This window comes from Telmatherina bonti (genome assembly GCF_933228915.1).
Source record: "Telmatherina bonti genome assembly, chromosome: 22".
Taxonomy (NCBI): Eukaryota; Metazoa; Chordata; class Actinopteri; order Atheriniformes; family Telmatherinidae; genus Telmatherina; species Telmatherina bonti.
The window spans coordinates 7,095,874-7,121,040 of record NC_136631.1 but is presented as its reverse complement, the minus strand read 5'-3'; the positions used below and the strand labels follow the sequence as shown (position 1 = coordinate 7,121,040).

At 38.1% G+C, this 25,167-nt stretch overlaps 1 protein-coding gene across 1 annotated transcript in view; it reads left to right on the top strand.

The window, feature by feature from the left end:
* The window catches only part of babam2 (BRISC and BRCA1 A complex member 2), a 113,933-nt gene that overhangs the window by 76,813 nt on the left and 11,953 nt on the right, over positions 1–25,167 (top strand). Inside the window, exons 7-8 of the mRNA XM_079262403.1 lie at positions 103–212; positions 25,036–25,135. Coding sequence (XP_079118529.1) covers positions 103–212; positions 25,036–25,135 — 210 coding nt within the window. The remainder of the gene's footprint in view (positions 1–102; positions 213–25,035; positions 25,136–25,167) is intronic.

Below are 25,167 nucleotides of genomic sequence, written 5' to 3'. Positions count from 1 at the left end.
TTGTGTTCAGATTTTAATACATTTCTTTGACCTAGATTTTGACGATCTGGTCCGTTTTCATAGAACAACATCACATCATGCATCTGACTTTTTCTCTCTCAGGACACGGCACTGGACCCCGGAGAGGATGTAGCGCTTCTCTCAGTGAGCTTCGAGGATGCTGAAGCTACTCAAGTCTTCCCTAAGCTGTACCTCTCCCCTAGCATTGAGCAGTAAGTAAAGTGCATCTTTCAGTCAGTCGGCTTAAAGCATTTTCTTTTTTTTTTACTTATAACTGTAAGAAATCACGTTTTTAGACTTTCACATGTAGCATAGATGACATACAAATCCATGTAACATTTAGCTGATGTTGGTATGTTGTAGGACTCTGGGTGTAAACATTGACTAGCATTAATTTGAGGCTGATTTTTATAGTTAAAGGTGTAAATATAATGGTGCATGGACCCTTACATCAACTAAAATATACAGTTAAACAATCAGAGGTCTGATTCTACAGCTGTTGAAGCTGAGTTTGAAAGTAGTTCTGCACCTTTATTGTGCAAGTAGAAACCAGCAAAAGCAAGTTTGGAAATTATTTCCACTTGATAAGAAGGAGCACACATTGGATTAAAGGCTGTACAGCATCAAATAATTTCATACATATATATACATACATATATATATATATATATATATATATATATATATATATATATATATATATATATATATATATAAATATATATATATATATATATATATATATATATATATATATATATATATATATATATACATATATATATATACATATATATATATATATATATATACACACACATATATATAACATTATAACATTAAGCGGATTTTTCTGATAATTAATAAATAACGTTTTGGTCATTTTAAATGACATTCATGCACATGCAGTATATATATATTATATATATATATATATATACGTATATATATATATACGTATATAAATATATATATATACGTATATATATATATACGTATATAAATATATATATATATATACGTATATAAATATATATATATATATATATATATATATATACGTATATATATATATATATATATATATATATATATATACGTATATATATATACGTATACGTATATATATATATATATATACGTATATATATATATATATATACGTATATATATATATATATACGTATATATATATATATATATATACACATATATAGATATATATACATATATACGTATATATATATATATATATATATATATATATATATATATATATATATATATATATATATATATATACATATACGTATATATAGATATATATATATATCTATATATATGTGTATATATATATATACATATGTATATATATCTATATATGTGTATATATATATATATATATATACGTATATATATATATATATATATATATATACGTATATATATATATATATATATATATATATATATATATATATATATATATATATATATATATATATATATAAGAAACAACATATTTTCCATTAAATGAAAAATTTCATTTTTCAATGAAAAATAAAGTCTCAACGAATCATTTCAAGAAGAGACGACTTCCAGGAACCTCCTGATGAAAACTAATCAGATGGAAGAATGGACTTTTCTCTGCTGTCTATAAATGGTGGTTAAGCTTCACAAGTCTTATCCTTCACAATACAAACAACTTTATTGATCCCTTCAAGCAGAAAAACAGTCTGTAAAAGAAGCTGTGAGGAGCAGATTGTGGAGCCTGGTGGTAAAATAGTAGATGACGTTTCACACTTTGGCCTTGTTAACGGAGAAGGGATGCAAACAGTAGTTACTTTGCAGATTGTCTGCATGTGTGTCAGCCGTTGGTTTCTGCACTTGCCATGTTTAATTAGACCTTCACATCCGCTGCAGATTATTGTCATGCAGCGTCATGTTACAGCAGTCGGACTAACCCCACATCCCCATGCCTGAACTCATCAGCCTCGGTCCTAAAACAATAAGGGAGGTATGAACTGGGAATGACACCAGGGGTCTTCACTGTGTGTGTGTGTGTGTGTGTGTGTGTGTGTGTGTGTGTGTGTGTGTGTGTGTGTGTGTGTGTGTGTGTGTGTGTGTGTGTGTGTGTGTGTGTGTGTGCACTTCGTGGGTTATGCAGGAGTTTGCATTCTAGTTTTTATTTTAACAAACCTTTTTATCTTGCTGGATTTTGTGTGTTTGTGTGCGTTTGTCAGTTTGCATCTGTGTTTGGCTGCATGTGCAGATGTGTGTGAGTGCATGCATGTATGTGGGAATTTTACATTCCCAATGTGTCTGTTTTCATATGTTCCTGGTATTTGAATTGGCTTTGCACTCGACACGAGGCTGTTCGAGGTGTGGTAGTTGTGCGCGCGCAAATGTGTGTGTGTGTGTGTGTGTGTGTGTGTGTGTGTGTGTGTGTGTGTGTGTGTGTGTGTGTGAAGGAGAGAGCCAGGTATGGGCCCACTCTGACCTCAGGGCCTCACGGTCTGAGCTTCCGTGCTCAGAATAATCTCCGGCTGATGTTTATTTACAAGCACACGCCCTGTCGCACCAGGTTAGGAGACCTCTCCTCCCCCCCACCACCACCGCTCTCTCTTGTTTCCTGTCGCTCCCTCTTTCATTCATCCTCTCTCTTATCCTCCTGTATAAACTCAATCTCTCCTCTTATCTTCAGGATTCCCCTGGTTAGTTTGCTTTTTCTCCCCACTTGTTTACATACTTGAATCTGTTTTCAAATCTTTCCACACCTTCTCATGTCTTCCTCCTTTGCAGTGCAGTTATGAGCATGCTCAGAGAAATTCATTACCATGACAGCAGCTGGACGTACTGGTGTCGTGGCAGAATGAGAACCTTCTCCATTAAAGGAAAACTGGACTGGATAGCATCACTTTCAGCGTTGTATAAACCTGAACTGTTGCATTCACATTGATCGGTAAACATTCACAGCTGTGGCTGGTTTCAGTCTTAATAAACACCTTCAAACTCTCCCGCCTCACAGATATCCCAGCCATCTTTAGGTGCAACAAACACGTGGCTTTACAGCTGCATTTCCATGGAATATTGTCACTGGGTACGTTTACATGGTGTTTTTTAATTCGGAATTAATAATTCAAAATTAAATAATTCGGAATTAACATATTCTCCTACAAGTTTACATGAAGATAATAATTCCGAATGAACGTTTACATGAAACACGTCCTCACTTAATTCCTCTTTAGAGCGGCGGGTTGGGAAGGGTTCTGATTGGACAGAGGGTGCACGTGACGTGTACCGGAAACAAAATTGTCTCCCTGCTTCTTGTCTTTTCAGTCGTAACTTGTTAAAAACTACAATAATAAGTACCAGTTTTGCCGCTTTTTTATGATAAATGTGAGTAGCAGCTCAACACCAGCATACTACTTCACTTTCTGCAGCAACTGAGAAGGAGAAGAAAGATAGACCACCGAACACGGGAGGCAAAACAAGGCGCGTCATCGGGACAGGACAAGGTAACGAGCATGCTCAGAACGACCGGAATTAACTTAGAGCGGAATGAAGGTTTACATGAGAGAGGAATTAAATAGTTCAGAATTAAAATGCGAATAAACCAGACACTTACATCGGAATTAAGTTTAATTCCGAATAAAAATTTGTATTAGGAATTAAGTGCTTACATGGTCGTTTTTCATCAGTTTAAAGCGGAATTAACTTTTATTTGGAATTAAACAGGAATTAAAACTTCCTTGTAAACACACACTCAGATTGAAACACATTAAAAAGGAACAATTGGGAATCTGTTTGTGTTTGTGCACCTAAATCCTGGTCTAAATGTAGGCTATTCACCTCGCAAAATAATTACCTCCGCTCACGTTGATCCATCTGTTCGAAACTTTGCGCATACACTACTGGCTGGATCTTTTGTGTCCTCTGTCAAAATTTTTCTGACTTTTACGTCATTGATCTAAGACAAACTAATGCACTCAAGTCCCGTTTATGCTCCTTTACAAACCTGAATCTGGACGTCAGTGTCAAACGTGGTTATACGTCACCGCTCTCACACTTCCATATGGTTTTTATGCTGCCTTAGCTGTTAAGTCAGTTCATCCACTAGTGGGCAGTGCTGAGTTCGGAGTTTACTTCCGTGTTTTGACAGCTGTTGGTAGCGGTAATTCACTGCAATAAAGTCTTTTAAAACCGTCCAAAACATGAGAAGAATTATAAGAATAAAACCACAAAGTTTTATGTTGGTCTGCTAACTTCTGCGTCTTCTTTGGGTGTTTTTTATTTGGGGATTCACGTCATCTTCTTCTTCTCTAAATTTCCTGATTTTTGCTGCGATTTAGCGATACAACTCAACATTGACCACGCAATTTCTGGCAGTATAAATACATTTTCTGCATCAAGTGACCTAAACCCCTTTTTAAAAAAGAGAAAAAATGACACTGTCCGTCTTTGCCATCGAGCATAAATGGGCCTTATCAAGCTTAGCATCTATTTTAACCTCTGCAAACACAGCGTGTCGCATGCGGTGTCACATTTTCTTCTGAGCATGTGGGCCAAAAAAAAAAAAAAAAAGTGAGAATTAACACCTGAAAACGTGAACAGAGATGAACGTGTCATCTGTCATTCCCACCAAGTTTTTTCGCTGCCTTAGTCAATGACCAAGAAACATTAGAGATGAAAGAATTTTGACCTCTGCAGCCTCCCGTCGGTGTGAGTTCACCTGAACGGACAGAGGTCCAGTCTCCCCCAGAGGTTCAGCAGTGGCTAAGAGGCTGACAAACCTAAAACACACAACTCTGGAAAAGTTTCATGTGTTTCTGGTAAAGCAGGCAGACAAAGGAAGGAAAGAGCGCAGTCTCTGTCAAATGGCATACATCAAAAAGATGTGTTGTTGATAAAACGACTCGTACGAGAGACTGCCGTGTATATGATTTAAAAAAAAAAAAAAAAAAAAAGCGCTACCATAAACATGACGTGAGATACAGCCAGTATAGACAGCATGGAACCAACTCGCTGCCTGCTAACCTGCTAGCTGGTCTGGAATAAACCTGAACAATTTTTGAGAATAAAAAATCTCAAATATTGCGATTTAATCTTTTAAATTCCAGCTTTTGTTCAGTGTTCACACAGAAATAAAGTTTTATATGACATGGAGATTTACTGCATGACATTAAATGGTGAACTTGTCTTTGTTCGCTCAAGGGCGTGAGGTTGAGATATGATCAGCTTCATGTTTAAACTGCAGGATGCAGCCTGGTGCCACAACACCGAAGCCTGCAGGTTGCATTTCCTCTACAACAGGTTTGTCCTTGGAGTAAAACCTAAACAGTCTGGTGTTATTGATCTTATTTACATGCTTTCTGCATCCCACATGACACTTCCACCCTGATGTTTGCACATGCATGTGCGCTGGCATACTACACTCTAACCAGCAGAGAAAGCATGTTGGAAAGTCTGTCACTTTCATCTGAAAATTTGACAAGAATACATGTTTTTTAAAACTCTCAAGGGAAGAATGAAACTCCTTAAATCCAGAGAACTTCACATCCATCATGGAGACACAGCTGGACAAGCTGAGTTTAGCATCATTCTACTTATTTCTGAGTCTTTAGTGGCTTAAATTGGATCCAATATATTTAATAGGTTTTATTTACATCAACATGTTGTCTGAGATCTGAACTTTCAGAAAGTTTGGAGCGAGTGCTTTTAGACACTAACTTGGTAATACTTAGAGTACACATTGCAGTTGTTTTTAGGTGCTAACTTTGTTGTTGTATTGATTACGCCTGCCTGTTTTCTGTCATTACCAGGGCTCTAAGAAACTAAATGTATACTGAAATTTAGTTAGATTTTGCGATATATATTGATATTCAAATGCGCTGAATTGATATTTCTTTAAATGAACAATTTACTGTCTATATAAACATTTGCTACGGTGGTTTATTTTTGTGTTGCGCTTATACTTGTTTTTTTTTTATATCCATGTTTACTTGAGAAATCTTAAGCTTGTTTATTTTATATAGATGAAAATGTTAAAAGCATAAAAGCAAACAGTAAAAGTCTACTTTCTTTTGATAAAAACTAAATAGTACTTTGTAGTAAAAAAAAAAAAAAAATTAATATATATTTTACATAATACATTTCAGTTCAATCCAGTTTTTTTTGTATAGCACCACTTCACAACAATGTCATCTCAGGGCGGTATACAAAGAACATCAGTACGAGCCAACTCCAAGTACATATTTAAGATCTTTACTGATGAGATAGATTTAGTTTCCTTATTCTTCTTATACTGATTTAGTTTAGTTTTATTTTGTCACTAGTTAATTATCTTGCTTTTAGAATCAGAATATATCGCGATATATCGTATCGTTGCCCCTGTATTGCGATGCAGCCCCTAGGTCTTACTGTGTTGCGTTTTTCCTGTTGCTTGCCAGGTCATCGTTGCAAATAACAAAAGCTTCTCAACTGACTCACCTGGTTATAAATAAATGTTTGATTGATCAGCTTCACAGTTGAGTGTAGTGTCACCTGATGTTTAAATGACTGTCACCAAAATAAAAGCTGACAGGAATTATGGCTGCAGTGAAGCAGGTGGATTAAAACCAAAGATGCTGCTTGTGTGAAATCTGGATCCGTCGCTGTGTAACATTAAAATCAATCACACTTCTTTGCAATCATTGTATTTGTAATGTTTTAAATTGTGATTTTAATTTGAAAATTATTCTTCGTTCAGTCCTGGTCAGATAAAATAGGTTAACTGCAAAAAAAAAAATCTAAATATTAACGAGCTTTTGGTCCATTATTCGGTATCTCTCCCACGATTACACTGGTGTTACTTAAAGGACTTTGTTTAACAATGTATAAAAATGTACTGGGTTTTTTTTTGTGATTTGCTCCTGGTGAAGGTGGTGGGTGGTTTACAAGACAACAAGTTATTGGAGCAGACAGACGTAGCGCTAGGTGTTTATATTTCATTCCAAGGCTGATATTCAACCTCTCAGGGAAGACATCCCAATCGGATGGCCATATTTGTTTTCACCTGGAACCACAATAAAAAGGGGAACTGGATGGGATGGATGGGTGGGTAGATAGATAGATAGATAGATGGGTGGGTACGTAGGTAGGTAGATAGATGGGTAGATAGATAGATAGATGGGTAGTTCGATGGGTAGATAGATAGATAAATGGGTAGATAGATAGATATATAGATAGATAGATAGATAGATGGGTGGGTGGGTAGATAGATAGATGGGTGGGTACGTAGGTAGGTAGGTAGGTAGATGGATGGGTGAATGGGTGGATGGATGGGTAGGTGGGTAGGTAGATAGATGGGTAGATAGATAGATAGATAGATGGGTAGTTCGATGGGTAGATAGATAGATAAATGGGTAGATAGATAGATATATAGATAGATAGATGGGTGGGTGGGTAGATAGATAGATAGATAAATGGGTAGATAGATAGATATATAGATAGATAGATAGATGGGTGGGTGGGTAGATATATAGATAGATAGATAGATAGATAGATGGGTGGGTGGGTGGGTAGATAGATAGATAGATAGATAGATGAAGTACTTTATTCATCCCAGCTTGGGAAATTCCGTTGTTGCAGCATCCATGTACATTTGTCTTAACAACACGACCAAACAGAGCAGTATCAAGTTAAAAATATCTACAGAGTTACAAGAGGAGGTAGATAACAATGTCCACTGTCCAGTGAGGTTAGCCTGGAAGGGCTATATGAAGGTGAGATTCAGCAAATAAATTTACTTCCGTTCTGTCCTTGAGAAAAAAAACCAGACTATATTCTGTGGTGCTCATCATTTCCTGAACCAGAAACAAACCTTCACCATAACAAATATAAGCTAAAAATGAGATTCCTCCTCCTGAGGAATACTTTCTGATGATATAATATTACAGGTATTTCTAGGAATACCTACAATATTATATCATTTCTATGAAGAAGATGGTCTGTCGTGATTTTATTTGTCTACTCAGGCCTGAACCTGCTGGTGAATTCATTTTAGTCTCAGTCAGGTGGATTTTTTTTTAACATATAGGGAATATAGGACCCAGGCTAAAAAAATATCCAGGAATATCCTTTAAAGCAGATCCATGCATACACACACTCCAGCACTGCTCTCCATTCTGATGAAATGAACTAGACCTTATCCCCATGCAGCAGCTAATTACACCGCACAAAAGGTCACGTACCTACTGCATGTCCCACATAATCCTCATTTATTTCATGCCCTGCACGTGCAAACGCAAATCGAGCATTAATGCGGGGAACAGTGAGATATCAGTGCTGACAGGATTTCTCTTTGCTTACATTCATGTAACAAAACTTTCTTTAACGTTTCACACGAAGCATTAAATACGATGCTTTTGTCTCAACAAGGACGCCGCTGTTTTGTTGCAGAGTTGAAAATCCACTCGGCTGAAGAGGCTTTCATGAAGAGCGCTGCAGAGGTGTTGGAATTACAGAACACTTCAGGGTGTTGATATGTGCATCCGCTGCATATGTGTGTTTGTGAGGCAGCCTGACCTTCGCGCTGCCCAACGCCAGACTGAAAGCTGCTGCCGCGGAGTTAGAGGCTCGTTTCCTCTGCCAGCTGCATGAGAAGAACCGACGCAGGGAGGCTGAAGGCGGGGAGCTGCTAGGGGTGGATGCTGGAGAAGCAGCAGGGGGTTAGATAAAGCAGTGGAACAAACCCTCTCAGAAACATGGGAAAATGCAGAGGCTTAACGGAGCCTCATTGAGCCAAGCTCTCATTTACCAGCCCTCCTTTCCCGCTTAATGTTGCTCCTTTGTCTTGCTGTATTTGCACATATGCATATCAAGGCCATCCATGAATATGCTCTGCTGCATGTTTTTTATGCACCTTTTTGTCAGCTGTGTGGGAGTGCGTTAATTCATGACCCAGGGCAAAAATGTACGTCTTCTTCACCGTTGTTTGAAGACAAGCGACTGCATGTTTGTGAGTTTCTGCATTTGTGTTGTATTCATGGTGGATGCTCCTTCATCTAGCATGCAGATGTATGTGAGCTGCTTTATTTGTGTTTATGCAGATGTGTTAGCCTGTTAGTGTTCCTCCATGTCCTCACTGACCCCTGTTAGCGTTTGGTCCCGCATAGCTGCCCATTATCTCTGCACTGGCTCCAGCGAAGAGGAAAACTCGCTTGTTGCAGTGCAACTGCACATATCTGTTTTTCATTTGATTGATGTTCGAGGGGCTTTGCATTAATTCCAGCTACCAGAAATGTTCTCTGTATCTCACAATGCCAAGATGAAATTCACATCAGAACAGATTTGGACTAGGTTTTAATCAACGCTCATCAAGTTGTGAGTGGAGCAACTGTCGGATCCTCAAACACTGCGGCTGGATCGCAGTGTTTGTGCAGGGCTCTATTATGTCTTCTTTCTGTTACACTGTTTTATTCATTTATTTTTCCCTTTACTACAACTATGCCTTCATTCACTAGACTTTAAACCAAAAACGCACAAACTGCAGCTTGTACATTAATGTCACATGAGATAAATGCTATTTAAGTAGGACATGTGGCCATAAAAAGTCAGTTCAGAGGCGTCTGCGCAGGTCATGTGTGTTAAAGAGCCTTTTACACTCGACGCAGGAGATAAAATGTAGGCAGATTGTCACGGGGTCCTCTGCTGTTCCCAATAAGATGGCGCAGTCGTGACTTCGTTTGAGGTGACTTATTTGGTTCCCAGGCAGTCCACCAACATGCAGCAATATATACAGTGAACAGTATATACAGTAGGGGTGGGAAAATAGAATCGAAAATCTGGATTTTTTTGCTTCACTATTTTAAAATCGATTTTTTTTTGTCGTCAAAAAATCGTTTTTTTTTTTTCAAATAAATAAAAATAATCCATTATAACATTTTTGTCATTTTTTATTGTTTTTATTTATCTTTTTACTTGTCTTCTTGAGCATTATAGCAGCAGAATGATGATCTGGCGACTGTGTTGTTTTTTCCACATTGAAATCAAGGAAAATGATCAGCAAAAAAAAGTTTTATCCATAATTTTTTTTTTTAATCTACAAAAATCATCTAATTAAAGAATTAAATCGAATTGGCACCCAAAAGATCGGAATCGAATCAAATCGGGACAAAAGCGTATCGCCACAGCCCTAATATACAGTATGTACAATATGTACAACAATTTACACCGATTTCACGACTAACTCTCCAGTTCTAAAAACACACTGTGACTTGTAACGCTCTAATCTGTGCTCTTCACTCTTTTACCCCCCACAACTCCAAAATACTAAGCCCCCGCCCAACAGGAACTCCTTAATTACCACAAATAACTGGTTTCTCCTAAATCCCCACAGTAATACATACACAACACTCGAAAACTAAGACACATATGTAACCCCATACATTTCCTACCTTTGAACCATAAAGAAAGCAAACATAATATTCTGGCACCTTGCCGCATCCAGTGGGGCACCGGATGCTTATGTCACTGCCACATTGTGAAAATCTTGACAATTTAAACATAGCACACCCATTGATCCCATTTACCCATTCGTTCCTAGCGGACATGCCTGACACCCAGGTGAGTTACTACCTGTACCCTGTTCCCATCACCTGATGGACAGTTTAGTCCATCTCCTGCATTAATTAAGAGCGTTAATTGTTCGGATTTCCAGGGTCTTTCCTGTCATCTGACTTGACACGGAAGCAGAGCAATACTCCTGGAAATAGAAAGGGCAGTGTTGAGTTGTAAAGAAAGAAGAGAAGAGACCGCCAAATAAAAAGCACCTGAAGAAGACAAAGAATTTCATATAAAAAGATTTCCTCCTTACCAAAGCAAGAACCGCAGAAACTGGAACCAGTTGGAAAACCTGCAGTATGGTGGAATTTGTTGGCATGTGAATGATATCTGGTCTATCATAGTCACTAATTTTAAGAATTTTTACTGAACAAAATGAAGCAGAAAAGCTGGATGAGAAGTGAAATGTTTTGACCATCACTGGGATCACGTCTTCCCCAGAGGTTCAGTGGTGGCTAATAGGTTATATGCAGCTGGTGTTGATGCTGATAAAAATACCACAAAAATAATACTGGATCCATTTCCAGCCATAATACGACTCAGAAATTACTATGGTGATGATGGATTGCACTACTTTAGCTGTACATGCACCTGTGATGGGCATGACGTCCCCATGATGGATACGACGTTTTCTTCCAACACCAGAGCGGGGAAATACTCGAGCTCCTCCTTGCTGAACCACAGATGTTTCCATGTTCAGCTTTCCGGGCAAATGTTAAAAACGGAATTTTTGTTCTAATTTTCAGCTGGTTGGCATGTTTTCAACGAAAGCATCCCGCCACTAGGACAATGTGCTATTACATCATCATCCATATACCTGATGGTAACTGTACGTCTGGCTCTGGAACCAAAACCATCTGGTCCCGAGCCGGACCTCTTAGTGGAAACGAGGCTTTAGAGAGATTTAGCTTAAGGTTGTGTGCTTTCATCCATGTGGGTTGTTTGGGGAGCATCTTTTCATATCAATAGCTGCGTTTTCATTCCAGTTTTTCACTGAATAAAAGAGAAATGAGTAAAATATAGAAAAAGGACAACTGCTATTTTCAGGTGTTTGAACTGAATGGTTTAGCACGTAATTGCAGTGTACGCGGGATAGCGATGTAACGCTGTTTCGCAGTTTTCAACGGCTTTTTCTCCCTCATGTACCTTTCCAAGTCCTTGTAAAACTCTGCACTTCACTGTATGCTCAAATGGAAGTTATATTTTTCTCTCTAATAATTTGTAAAAATATTTCCGTCTCCTCCTCGGTGCGTGCAAACAGCGCCATCGTAACTTAAAAATTAACCTTCATCAAACTGCATAAAAAATTAAGTTTTTTCCTTATAAAACTGCATTCTTTTTCACAAACAGAAAAAAAAATCATCCCTACCTATTTAAAAAGCAACTTGATCGTTCTGCTCTGTCCCCCTTTGCATCTTTTACTTGGTCCGCATACCGATTAGTCGCGCGGACGAACAGCGATGATCTCTTCGTTGAAGAATCGCTCAAACAGTTCCGCTTCAGACACATCATGGTCTTCTAAATGTGGCCTTCACCAACAGGGAACTGTGTTACTGTATTTCGGTGCTTTCATGCACCGGCAGTCGAGCGCTTGCAAAAATCGGGCGCATGAATGCGCTGGCAGTGTGTTGAAGGTTAACTGGTCACGTGACGCCATACGTCACGTCCAGTGATGCGTGGATGCGAAAAGTGTTTCTATGACACTTTTGCGATAGATCTAGATCAACATGTCTAAAAAAAACAAAACAAAAAAAAAAAAAACACCACAGGAGCACATAAAAACCTTTCAGTAATATTTGGGAGGTTTGTGTTAATATAAGTGTATCCATTACCAGTTTTTTTATTGCAATATTTCGGTTTTGTGCGATTCGGGGGTTAATGGAAACTGTTTTTAGCAGAATTTGATAAATCTTCAGGCTTAGCAAGGTTGAAATTTCAGCTGTCACATCAACCACATCTGTGCCTCTGTGTCCAGATTAAAACATTCACTCCATCATTGTATCATTTGGTCTTGTATATTGCTTCTTTCTGCATCCTCTACTCTTCATCTCTTCATTCACTTTGTAAAGTTTTTAACTCCTGCCTTCTCGGTCATACGTCTCCACAACCCCTCCCATTTCTCACATGTGTGCCGCTTGTCTCTTCTCCCTCCATCTCTCTCTGCTTTTCTATCACTTTCTCTCCTCTGCTGATCCCTCTGGCTGATCCTCAAAGGGAACTGAGAAAGTGAGTGGGACTTAAAAGAGAGAGAAGCGCTGTGCTCTACCCAGCAAGGTCGTCCCTCGCTCAACTCAAACGCAGCAACAGAAGAAGAAAAAAAAACCACGCACACACAACATGGGAAAGGAGAGCTTTTCCCTCTCATTCTCTCTTCCCTCCACCTCTGTACTCTTCTCTCCCATCACTCCTGAGTTGTTTGATATCTCACTTTCACGTCTTTCAGCCGGGCTTGGATCTAAGCGCTCTCAACACAGACTCATAAGCCCCCTGAGCTACACTGTTATACCTCTATTTCTATTCCCTCTTCCTCTCTTTTTCTTGCTCTGTTACGTTTTCTTCCTCAGTCTTCAAACACATCATCACTCTAATGGTTTCATCTTTTCAGAGGCAAAGGGGAGAAAAGAAAAAAAAACAGGTTGAAATACCCCAACACACACCCACATTTTTACCGATAATGTGCAATAGGCTGTTGCGCCAGCTCCTTGCTCTAATGGGACTTCATTTTCTTCCTTTTTCCTGTAGAAATTATTGATTCAGAGAATTTAGTACTCTCCTTTTCTGTAGGTTTACAGATGCACCTGCTTAAGATTCAGTGTTCATTTGTTATATAATGTTTTACAGGACGCCTGTAAGCAAATGTGCTGTGAAAGGCATGGGCTTGTGCTCTGTAGCTTTTCTCTCCCAACTCATTTAAACTAGCTGTTAAGTGTTAAATTGATGTAGACGTTTAGAGAGCATACAAAAATGTGAGCTTCGGAGGCGTCTTTGCAGCAAATGTGTTGTCAGACTTCATCACGTCTTTAGGTTGTGTTGCGGTGGAGGTCACGGTATTATTAGACCTGGAAATGTACAGTTCAAGTGTCCCAGTGAGATAGAAAAATAATAAGAAAGGCCAGTTACAAGGACTGGGTTAAGGTGGGACTGTGTTTGCTCGCTTCTAATAAAAAACATGAACAGATTCAGATCAAACACTGGTCTCATACTGAGTTTTAAACCATATTTTAAAAAAGAAACTTCAGTTATGGCAATCACAACTGGTTTTTTACAGGTTTCTTCTCAAGTTATTTCTTTTTCCCACTGTTGGTAAATGCAGAGTTAGATGGTGTGTATCTGTTTCTGTGGAAAAGCATTAACTGCATTTTATTGTGTAAAGTTTGGAATTCTTGCATATGGCCATTCCTATTCCTTCACATTGACCTGTTATGTTTTGCAACCTGTGCCAGCAGATTTGTAATCATATGCATGAAGTGCACCAACAGTAGCTGCGTTTCCATTACAACTACGATTGCCCAAAAAAAACTAAACATCGTCATAGAAAAAAACAAACACTAATGGAAACACCTACATTTAAAAGAGTCTGAAGTATCGGCAAAAGGTTTCAATACGTTTTAGACGTTTCAGAACAAGAATTTATTGCAAAAGTGTAATGGAAATACATTTTTCGTATTTACGTGTCCCTGGATGTGACCTTGGAGGTCATGATCAGTTGATTTCTTGTAAAGGTGGCGTGATATGGAACAAACAGTGAATTCTAGAGTTTTAGAAAATAAAGTGAGGGACAAAAGGTTTAAAAAGCCATAGCAAATCCTCTGCAGCAAGTAGAAAATCCTGAAATAACACTATGTGTCTACCTTGCATTCGCCGCAATGCAAGGTGAGACTTATGCGATAAATAGGTGCGTTTCTATTACACCTAGAATTGTGCAAAAAGTAATAAAAAGATGCTAATGGAAACACCTGCATTTAATTTAAAAAAAAAAAAAAAAAGTCTCAAATATCGCTAAAAAAAAATTTCACACTCATGAGGTGGTTTTTCAGATATTTCGATAAAGAAATATATCGCAAAAGTGTAATGGAAACACTTTTTTCGCATTTTTGTGTCCCCGGACGTGACTGTAAAGATGGCGTGGTGTGGAACAAACAACAGCAAATTTCATAGTTTAAGAAAAGAAAATGGGGAGAAAAGCCGTAGAAAATAGAAAAATACCAAAATAACGCTATGTGGAAACCTTCCATAAGTCTCCATTTTTGTAAAATCTCAGGAGAGCAACAAAATTGTATGAGACTTAAGGCTAATGCACTAAACATTTCTCAATGGAAACACCCACAAATCAAGTTGTTTGTTGAAACTTATAAATATCCCTTTTATTTTGCAGAAAACATTTAATAAAAACACAACTAATGTTTCCTGGATCGTGTGCAGATGTTATTGTTTGGCCCACAGTTCGGGTGAACTGGCTCGCTAGTTATCTGCCCTGCTAGCTCGGAGGTTTGACAAACACAGCATGATACGGCAAAAGTATGATACAAGGAACAAATCACGCAGTTAACATGATAAAAAAAAAAGGATAATAAACCAATGAGAGAGTGTCACAATGTGCTCCAGTTGCATCGCAAAATAAAAGCTAATGGCTAATGATATCGTTAACACACATAAACGACGAGATGGTCTGTGAAGTGGTGTAAACAATTATTGTTTAAGCATAAAACAGAAGATATGAAAAAAAAAAAAACGATATTTAGCTTAAGAAATATTATCCTTGTATCATGTGCCAGACTAACACATAAACATACGTTTACCTTTTAGTTATAGTTATAAGAAAGTACTGTATGATCCCATTTTTACACTAAAACTACCAAAGTTCTAATATTAAAAGCTTATTTGAAGATTTTTATAATAAAAATCAAATTAAATTTCAGAACAAAAAACAGTACAGTTCCATTCTGTTTGAAGGGGAGTTGGAAGAATCACAACACGTATGCATGGTCGGTTCATACACCTCTAAAACCTTTTGCATCACTTTTTTATTTGTATACACCCCTACGCTTGCACTCAGATGAATAGTCCAGGACATACGTGGGGTAAAAGAACCTTCTGATTGATGGATTTATTGGCCGATCACGTGTGGCGATCATCTTGTTTATTGGTTTGGTGCTGTTCTGTTGGTCTGTAGTTGGTATTTATTAACATTTTAAGCATGGAAAAGCTTCCTGTTTCAGCTGAAAATGTTGTTAATGGGAGCAGCCAGCCTGCTGCCAGACAGAAACTAACAAAACGACGAGAAGAAAGCTCTGTTAAGCTTAATGGAGAGCAAAGGATGATGAATAACTGCTGGAGCAGAGTTAAGAAATACCGCTCCTGCACAAAATGTCACTGGCTGTTAAATGTGTTGAATTACATCCTCTTCATGCAACTCCAAATACTTGGTGACTTTTAAGGCTGTAAAACATGTGTGCTGTCATGTTGTATTTGCATGAACCTGAAAGGAAATATTCAGTTACCACAGGATTTGTGCTAGAAGCTAATGTCCCGATCAAGCAGTTACCTGCAGCAATAAAAACGCTCATTAGCACGGCTCATTGAAGCTGTACCTGCGATAATGAAAGATTTGAGCTAGTAATGAGTTTGTGTCGCTGCAGCTTGCATCAGAATTTGGATGTTTAATTTGGCTTTGGAGTCGTCATCAAGAAGCACTTATCTGCAAAGACTTTGATTCCTTCCTAATTTCAGCCTCCCTCTCTGAGCGTTTTATAACCAGACTCGCTGCTCTTTTCATTTTCACTCTCACTTCTCGTTTACCTGATTTCGCTGTGCCCATGAGACGAGTTGGATACATCTCTCCTTCCCCCAGAAAACCTGCTGCATTGCATAAAAGAATCGAGTGGGCACCGTCTCTGCCCCCAAACTAGATTTAGGAGCCCAGAAAAATCAACACAGAGAGACAGTTTTAGGCTGCAGTGCACTAATGTTTGTGTATCTGCATTTGCCTTTAGGTGCCTGTGTGTGTGTGTGTGCGTGCAAGTGTGTTCCTGTGTGGGTGTACACTTTCTTTATGTGTGTGTGCGTGTCCCTTCTCCAGGGTCTGTAGAGGTGTTTATGGCCTTTGAAAATCCCTGCATTTCAATCAGATATTTTTCAAGGTTTTGTGAACATCTTGTCACACTCAGAAACTTTTCTGTCTGATAAAATAAACTCTCCACCAACCTGGCAACCCTTCTCGACAGTCTAAGATGTCAGTGCAGAGGTTTTCCTTTCATGTTGCTGCCTCTTCTTCCTCCCCATCTCTTGCTTTTAGTGTTTGTGATGCTTCTTTGTTATCAGGAACAGAGATTTTTAAAATGTGCAGCCACATCTTAAATTATGGTTGTAATTATGTAGGATTTGATTTAGCTAAATGTCCCCACTGTAGCCCAGAATCTGACCAGAAAAATGCTAAAATAGACGTATATTATTAAATTATCTTTATTATTTTATAACTTATAGATTATAAATGTATTTGACATCTTGGCAACGATAAATGATACGTGGATAAAACTACTTTATTAACCCTAGAACACTAAGGGGGGATTTTCACCCATGCTACATTGGTTTTCAGTGGCAACTCATGCTACATGGTGTTGAAGGGTTAATGAACCGAATAAGGGTCATGCTTCAGGAGAATTTTTTTTCTTAACGCAAAAATGTGTCAAAAAGCTTTTTTATTACTAGATAACGCAAAAGATACATTTTAATAACATTACACGTACACCAAAGCTTAAATGTGGCCATAGACATGTACCAAAGGTGGATAAAAACTGAATTTATGTCTGTTTTAATTGAAAATGTGACCATATGTGGAAAGGCTGGGGCGGAGATGTTATTAAGAACCATATTGGGTTTAACAAAAACCTGGCTACGTGTGGGCAAGGCCTTAGAAAGGAGAGTTTTGTGGGGTTTTTTTGTCATTGGTTCTTTTATCCGATAGAACGAAAATGGATTTGTTCCGGTTTAGGAAAGCAGTTCCACTTGTTGAAAGAAGAAGCCTTCAACCGCAGGGTTGTGAGGTTGTAGGAATGTGATGCTTGTGGTATTTTTTTTTTTTTTTTTTTTTGCTGGATCATGCAGCCTTGTCAAAGAAAGATTTTAAATTCATGAAGCAGTGAGAAAAGAAAGGTTCATGGTTATGTTGGATATTTAAAAAAGAAACGCTGATCTAAAAGGTGCAGAGAAAGTAAAGGAAATTATTTAGATTTTGAAGCGATACTTCAGAACTGAGTCTATAATATGGATAAATATGAAGAGCTGCATGAAAGCCTACTGGTCTTGTGTTGATCAGATTTCTATCAGAAGTTTTACCAAATTCTTCCACGCCTGACAACGAGCCATTTCTCCCACCATGAACCAGCTATTGTCCCACATGCCTGTATGTTTTAGTTGCGTTTTGTGGTCTGCTTCCTGAATGTGGTCTGTTTGGAGGAGAACTGTGTTTGTCGGCGGCCCGAGTCCACTCCTTTGATTTGATCCAAAATTCATTTAATATTCCACCAAAAGAAGCAGGTTTTCTGAGCAAACGGGCTACAATTTAAATCTGAATGTCCAACAGGAGAAAAGCCACTACAATGGTCTCTCTGTGCTCCAAATTCAGTGTTTTTTTCTAGAATTTGTACATGCATGTCGATGTCTAATTACTGCAAATATTTTCTTTAATAAAACTCATAGGAAGAGTTAAAGACTTATTCATTCCCTGCTATCCTAATGTTGTTTTATGTTTATGTTAATTGGGCAAAATGTATATTGATTAATATTTCATTTTGAAATGTTAGATAGGAAAAAAAAGACTTTAAATATGGAGGAAAAAAAAGTATGAAAACATTTATAAAGTCATAATCTGTATTGAAACACCTTCATGTCTGTTATTTGTCATTTCCAGCCAGAATCAAACAAAAATGAGTATGATAAATATATTTGATAAAGAATAAGAGTCAATTAAAAATCTCAACATAAAGCATAAAGAATGATGCAAAATCAGTAAATAATGATTGAAGGTTTTCTGAATGACAATGCATCGTTAGCCGGGAATTTGCTCCAACTACTGTCCTGCACATTTCATACATTTCACTCAAATATCTAGCTCAGCATAAGCCGATTGATAATCAGGTGTATTGGTGGGTAACTCCGACCTCTTGAGGGCTGTAGTCCTGCAGGGTTTCAGAGTTTCCCTGCTGCAGCACAACTGACTCACATCAATGGTTAATTATCAGACCAGTGCAGAGTTTCATGCAAGATCTGCTAATTAGGTCTGATCCATGTCAGGTGTGTTGCTGCAGGGAAATTCTGAACCCCCCCCCCCCCCCCCCCCCGATCAGGTGTGTTTCAGCAGGGAAGCATCAAAAACCTGCAGGACAATCGCTCCTGAGAAGTACAGCATCTACAGCTGGTTGAAAGGCTGAGCAAGCAAACCTGACTCTTCCTGATCATTCACGTACTGCTAACAGAGCTTCTAACAGTTCTGGCTGAAGCTTTAGTTAATTTGATTTTATCCAAACGGTTGACGTGCAGAAAATCTCCATAGTTTCACCACTGACAGGCCTGGACGGTCGTCTCATACCGTTGGGGCAGAGAGGTCACGAAATCCTGTTGCCGTAGGCCAGAGGTGCCTTGTCCGCTCTCAGAGGAAGCACAGGATATTTATTTGGTCCAAGCAGTCTACAAACAGACTGTAGCCCTCCAGGCTTTGGGAAATGATGAAGGCAATCAAAATGGAAATGTTGTGCTTCTGAAGCTGCATTTGAATCTCCGAGCAGTTCCTCTTGGCCTCATCTTTCACTTTGATAATGAATCACGGCCGCCCGCCTTCCAATTGAGCCTTTATCTGCTCTCACGCTGTCACTGCCCTGCACACACACACACACACACAGTCTTCTTTCACACACATAAACAAACAAACTGAGCTTCGTCACCATCCACCTGAGTCACAGAGGATAATCTCCCCGTTTGATGAAGCCACAGGCAGCCCTGTCACTGTACAGCATGAGTGTCTGTATGTTTACATGCATGCATGTACTGACTCTACAGTAAATATGTCATACAGTAGGTTGCATTGCTCAGAGGCTTTGTGTTAGGCAGCATGTCTGCAGATGACTCCGGTTTGTGTGGGTAGTGTTGAGAGTGGTGTCACCAGCAGACGCAGAAGCAGGGACTCTTCAGGGTGCCACTTGGAGAGTAAAACATCATCATGTTTAGATTCTGAGTCCACCCACAGGAGGATCAGTTAAAAGCACTTACTGAGTCTGAGAACACTCTTTGTCAGAGAAACAACATCTTCTCAGGACTGTTTTACCAACTCGGCTCCCTGTTGTGCAAACTAAAACCTGTGCTGCAGGATTCACTGAATTCAATTCAATTCAACTTTATTTATATAGCGTCAAATCACAGCAATGCCATCTTAAGACGCTTTACAGACAGAGGAAAAACACATAATGAAAGCCAATTCATAACAGCCTATATAAGGAAACCAACTGAATCGATACGGTGGATCAAATTAAGTGATTTAAATTGAGATTTACACTTCTGATGTACCGTATTTACTATATCTGATTCTGGTTCTGATTAAAGTTTAAAGCAGCGAGAGTATTTGTGTTTCCATCACACCTAAAAAACTAAAATATTGCAGAAAAAAATGCAAATGGAAACGCCTACAGTTTGGGAAAAAAATAAAAAGTCAAATATCGCTTTGAGGTGGTTTTTCAGATATTTCGATATAGAAATATATCTCAAAAGTGTAATGGAAACACTTTTTTTTTTGCATTTACGTAACACCAGAGGTGATATGGGGGTCATGACCAGGTCATTTCTGGTAAAGATGGCGCGGCGTCGAACAAACAATGGCAAATTTTAGAAATAAAAATAAGCTGGAAATGCTTCAAAAAGCCGTAGCAAATTCTCTGTGGCAAGCAGAAAACCACAAACTAACGCTACGTGGCTACCTGGCAATCGCCACAATTCGCGTAAACTGGACAAGATTTTTGTCTGAGGCTTATGCGATAAACACAGTTCAATGGAAACACCTGTAAATCCCAATTGTTGTTTGTTGAAACTCACAAATATTGCTTTTATTTTGCAAAGAAAATGGAATTGAAACGCAGCTTCTGCCTCTGAAGCCATGATGTTTTTATACAAACAGTGCTAACCAAGTGTGCTAGTGGAAATTAATGGAGTGATACGATGAGGACTTTCATATATATGATGCATTTTATGCACGCTGAGGTTCTTCTTCGCTGACACAGTCAAGCCAAAAGGAACTTTTAATAGGAACTTTTTTGTTTTAACAAACAAAAAAAAAAAAACTGACTTTTTGGGCAGATTTTCTTAGTTGGGCTCCCCAAACAATGGCTAATTCATTCAACACTTGTATCCCATCTCTTCTCTGAGCTCTCTCTAAAAGCAAAAGTCAGCCCAATGTTTCACCTCTTGCTTTGTCCTCTTCCCTTTTATTCTCTTCCTCTTTTAATATCGTCCTTTGACAAATCAGCCTCGATGTCCTCACAGCAGCTAGTGTCAGGGTTTGTAGTAGCTAGCACGTGCCGTTGCTAGCTTAACTCAGCTGTAGCATAATGTTCCAGGCTTCAGCACAAAGTTGTGACCTGCAGTTTCTCAGCCTGAGGACGTTGCTGGGAAATGATTGCTTCATAAATAAACAGATGTCAGTGTGTCGTCAAAACAAGTCAGAAACGCATATTTTATGGTCAAAGTTAGATTGCACTACTTTAATGTTCCATAAATAGCTGAGTTCAGTCACAATAACACAACTGTGAAATTTCAGCTTCAGTCTATATGACATGAGCTCAGCCTGATAAACAGTTTTCTGACAGAAACGTGTCCACAACATGACTGTAATGGCCTTTTCTGGGTATTTACTGCATTTTACATAAACTGTCTACAACAAGCTGAACGGTTTAAACTAAAATGACAATAAATAAATTTTCAATTGTCAACCAAACCTGCATTGTCCAAGTTTAAATTAATCAAAATTAGATAAGCTATAAAATTCATTTAAAAGCAGAATTGTCAAAGGCAAAGCAAACAAATAAATATAAAAACACGTTTGGTTGGATGTTCTGGATGGAGAATCTGTACTATAGTTGGGGAAAACATCCATTCCTCACTAATAATGCCTGTTTACTTTCATTCTGAGTCAAGAACAAGTCCTAAAATATTGTATGAGGAAATCTGGTGTGACATGAGGGTGAAGCCAAATAAGCCAGCTGTGTACAATCCCAATTCCAAAAATTCCTGTCATTTGTTAACTTCATAAACCCACATTTTACTCCCAGTAGAACATCAAGATGCCACATGTTGAAAGTGAGACATTTTACAATTTCCTGGGACATATGAGCTCATTTTTAAGTTTAATGGCAGCAAAACCTCTTAAACGTAGGAACATTGGCAACAAAAGGTTGGAAAAGTAACTGGTATGAATAAAAAGCAACTGAAGGAGAATTTGACTTATAAGGTCAAACACAAAAACACAAACAAACAGCAACAGGTCAGTAACACAAAAAGAAACCTTACTTGTCAGATGTAGAGATGGACAGAACCTCATCAGTCTGAGAATAAATGAATAAAAATTTTGGAACGATTTCAGAAAATGTTTCTCAACTTAAAATTGTGAAGATTTCAAAGAATCCACCATTTACATTGTAAAATATCAACACATTCACAGTATAAGAAGGAATCTCTGTATGCCTAGGTCATGGCCGAAGATCAAAACTAGATGTTTGTGATCTTCGCCCCTCAGGCAGTTCTGCATTAAACCCAGACATGATTCTAGACTGGAAAACATCTGGAGCATCATGAAGGCAAAAATCCAGGTCCAGGATCAGGTCCTGCATCAGACCAGAATGGAACAACCTTCCTCTCCTAAAAGTCGACAATGCTAAACACCACCATGGAACTACTTTTTATAGATTCACAATGAGCTCATATTTTCCATGAGATTAAAATGTCAAAGTTTCAGCATCTAATACATCATTTATCGTCTATGTGGGAATAAAATATGCTTTCATGATTTGCTGGTTGTGACCTTCTGGTTTTGGAGCCATCTTTTGAATTTTGTCAAGCCTAAGTTCCTTATATTTAGATTTCAGGTGCATTTTAGGGGGGACTTTGTAATAAATCATATTTTTCTCATTGAAAACTTTTAACTATGAGCACAGTTTGAAATGTCTGTTTTATTAGTTTATTTCTTCCTTCTGAGCAAAATACTATAATCTGTATACTGTAAGGCAAACAACCTCTTAATTAATATATATATTATTAAAATTAAAATTAATAATAAATAACCTTTATTTATATATATATATATATATATATATATATATATATATATATATATATATATATTATATATATATATATATATAAAGGTTATTAAGGCTTATTTGGACCTAAGTTGAGATTGTAAACAATGCCACCTGCCCACTTCAGTTTTAAAGGATCAGTTGAATGATGCAGTGTCTAATGTAAGTCCAGTGTTTCCTACACAATGTCTGCCTTCTACCAAATAAAAATAATTACTAAAAGTACAAATATTTGTTCATTAGTGAAATTTTCACGTTTTAAATATAATTTCAGCTCTATTTCTACATAATCTTTGTAATAAGTAAATAAATCACACTGAAGATGATTGAAAGTTGCAGGGAGTCAATGTGAATCTCCAGACAGGCTGGACAGAGAAACTGAGTAGATGATGCTTCTATGAAGAGGGAACTTACCCATCTGTCTCTGCATTTCTCAGATACTGACCTTTTGTAGACATAAATGTTGGTGCCTGATCAGCTTCTGTACATTTTTGTGGCAGAAACTCTGAAATCCAAAAGCACCACATTTGTTCGGATGCCTGCCACTGACACAAATGAATGACGAACACTCAGCCGTCTATTTTGTTCCTCTGTCCGCATTTCCATTTGAATGATACGGAGCTATTCTTAGATCTGTGGGTGGATAGATGGGCATCATTTAGTCTTTCATTTTCAAAGGCTTCTCTCCTCGTAGCTGTAAGCCATTTTCAATCGACTATTTGTTGGTGCATGGCAGAATGCGCAGGCTAATGCTAATTATCTGCACAAAGCCTACTGTAAATGGTGGCTTTGGAGTTCCACAAAGGATTGTGACAATGAAAATGGCTTTATGACATGCACTGCTTCCCTGGGAACAAAGCCTTATTAATATTCTGCTGAGCACCAGTTAATGACAGCTGTTACATATCAAGCACTTGAATCTTCGTGGAGCGTTTTGACAGGTATCTTTATCCGACGTTAGCCAGCTCAGAGCCGGTATCTGCTCCTGTGTGACAGCACGTTTGTTCAGATTAAACCAGTCAGGCCTCTTTTCTTGTGTCTCAACATTTTTTTCCACATAAATATTTGTGGTTTTAGCTCATGTAAGTACGGTAAATTGCATCAGGAGCTTCTCCACCTTCAAACTCCCACAGCTTTTCATTGGAATTGGACTTTCGAGTTTTGCGCAATACTCTCGTGTGTTTATCACAACCTCATGTCCCATAACTGTGAGAAAACATAGGAATATTCTCATGCATTATGTCCGCTCACAGATGATGTGATGGAACTGGTGGGTTCATGTTTGCCAGCTGTAGCTTCGCCATGTTTTACCTTTATGTTATCATGTTATCTGACAGACTTTGTAAAGAAAACGCCTAAAGCCTCGCAACCCTGAATACACTATATCTTTGACATTTGACATGATGTCGCATGATGTATGCTTTGTGCATGCATTATCCATGCTTAACCTTGTAAACGGCCACTTCAGCATTGATCTTCAAAAGACTAAAGAGAATTTATAAATGTCCTGTGACTCTGCTGTAATGAAGAAGGAAATAAAAATAGAAAGCAGCGGAAGAAACCCCTTCTTTATGTGTCTTAAAATGAGCATTTAAAGCATTAAAGCGGTTTCTTAGGACCTTTAACCCATCCTCAGGGTATTCCCTCTGTTTTTGCCCCACAGAAAAAAAATGAGGGAGTGACTACTCCGCTTGGTTAGTCACTGGAGAGCTGCAGCAGCAGATTTCCTGATTAAATAAGCATGCGCTAATCACTAATGGAGCTGTGCTGCAGGATTAAATCAGAAGGATGTCAAAATAATAACTGAACAAGTGAAGGAGAATGAAGAAGATGCCACAGGCATGACTCACCACCCCATTTTTTAAATTCCTCAATTTCAGGTACATAGCAGCAAATGTTAATGTGCTTCATATTGGATTTGTTTTGCTCCATACTTAACATTTGCTTCCATAAAGTCAAGCGTCCATGCACTGTCTAGAATTGGTCCTCAAGCCATTAAAGGGTCTTAAAATAGATCAGATTTAATGTGTAATATATAATGTAGAGTAATGATGAGAATGTCTCGGCTGATGTTGTTTTGCTCCTCTCTAATCAGTGCTCTGGGAGGCTCTTCAGCACTTCATATCCCAGCGTTTCCCAGCGGAGGATGTCTAATTGATTACGTCCCTCAAGTGTGTCAGTTGCTCACCAACAAGGTAAAAATGTTTTTTTCATGTTGTGAACACAT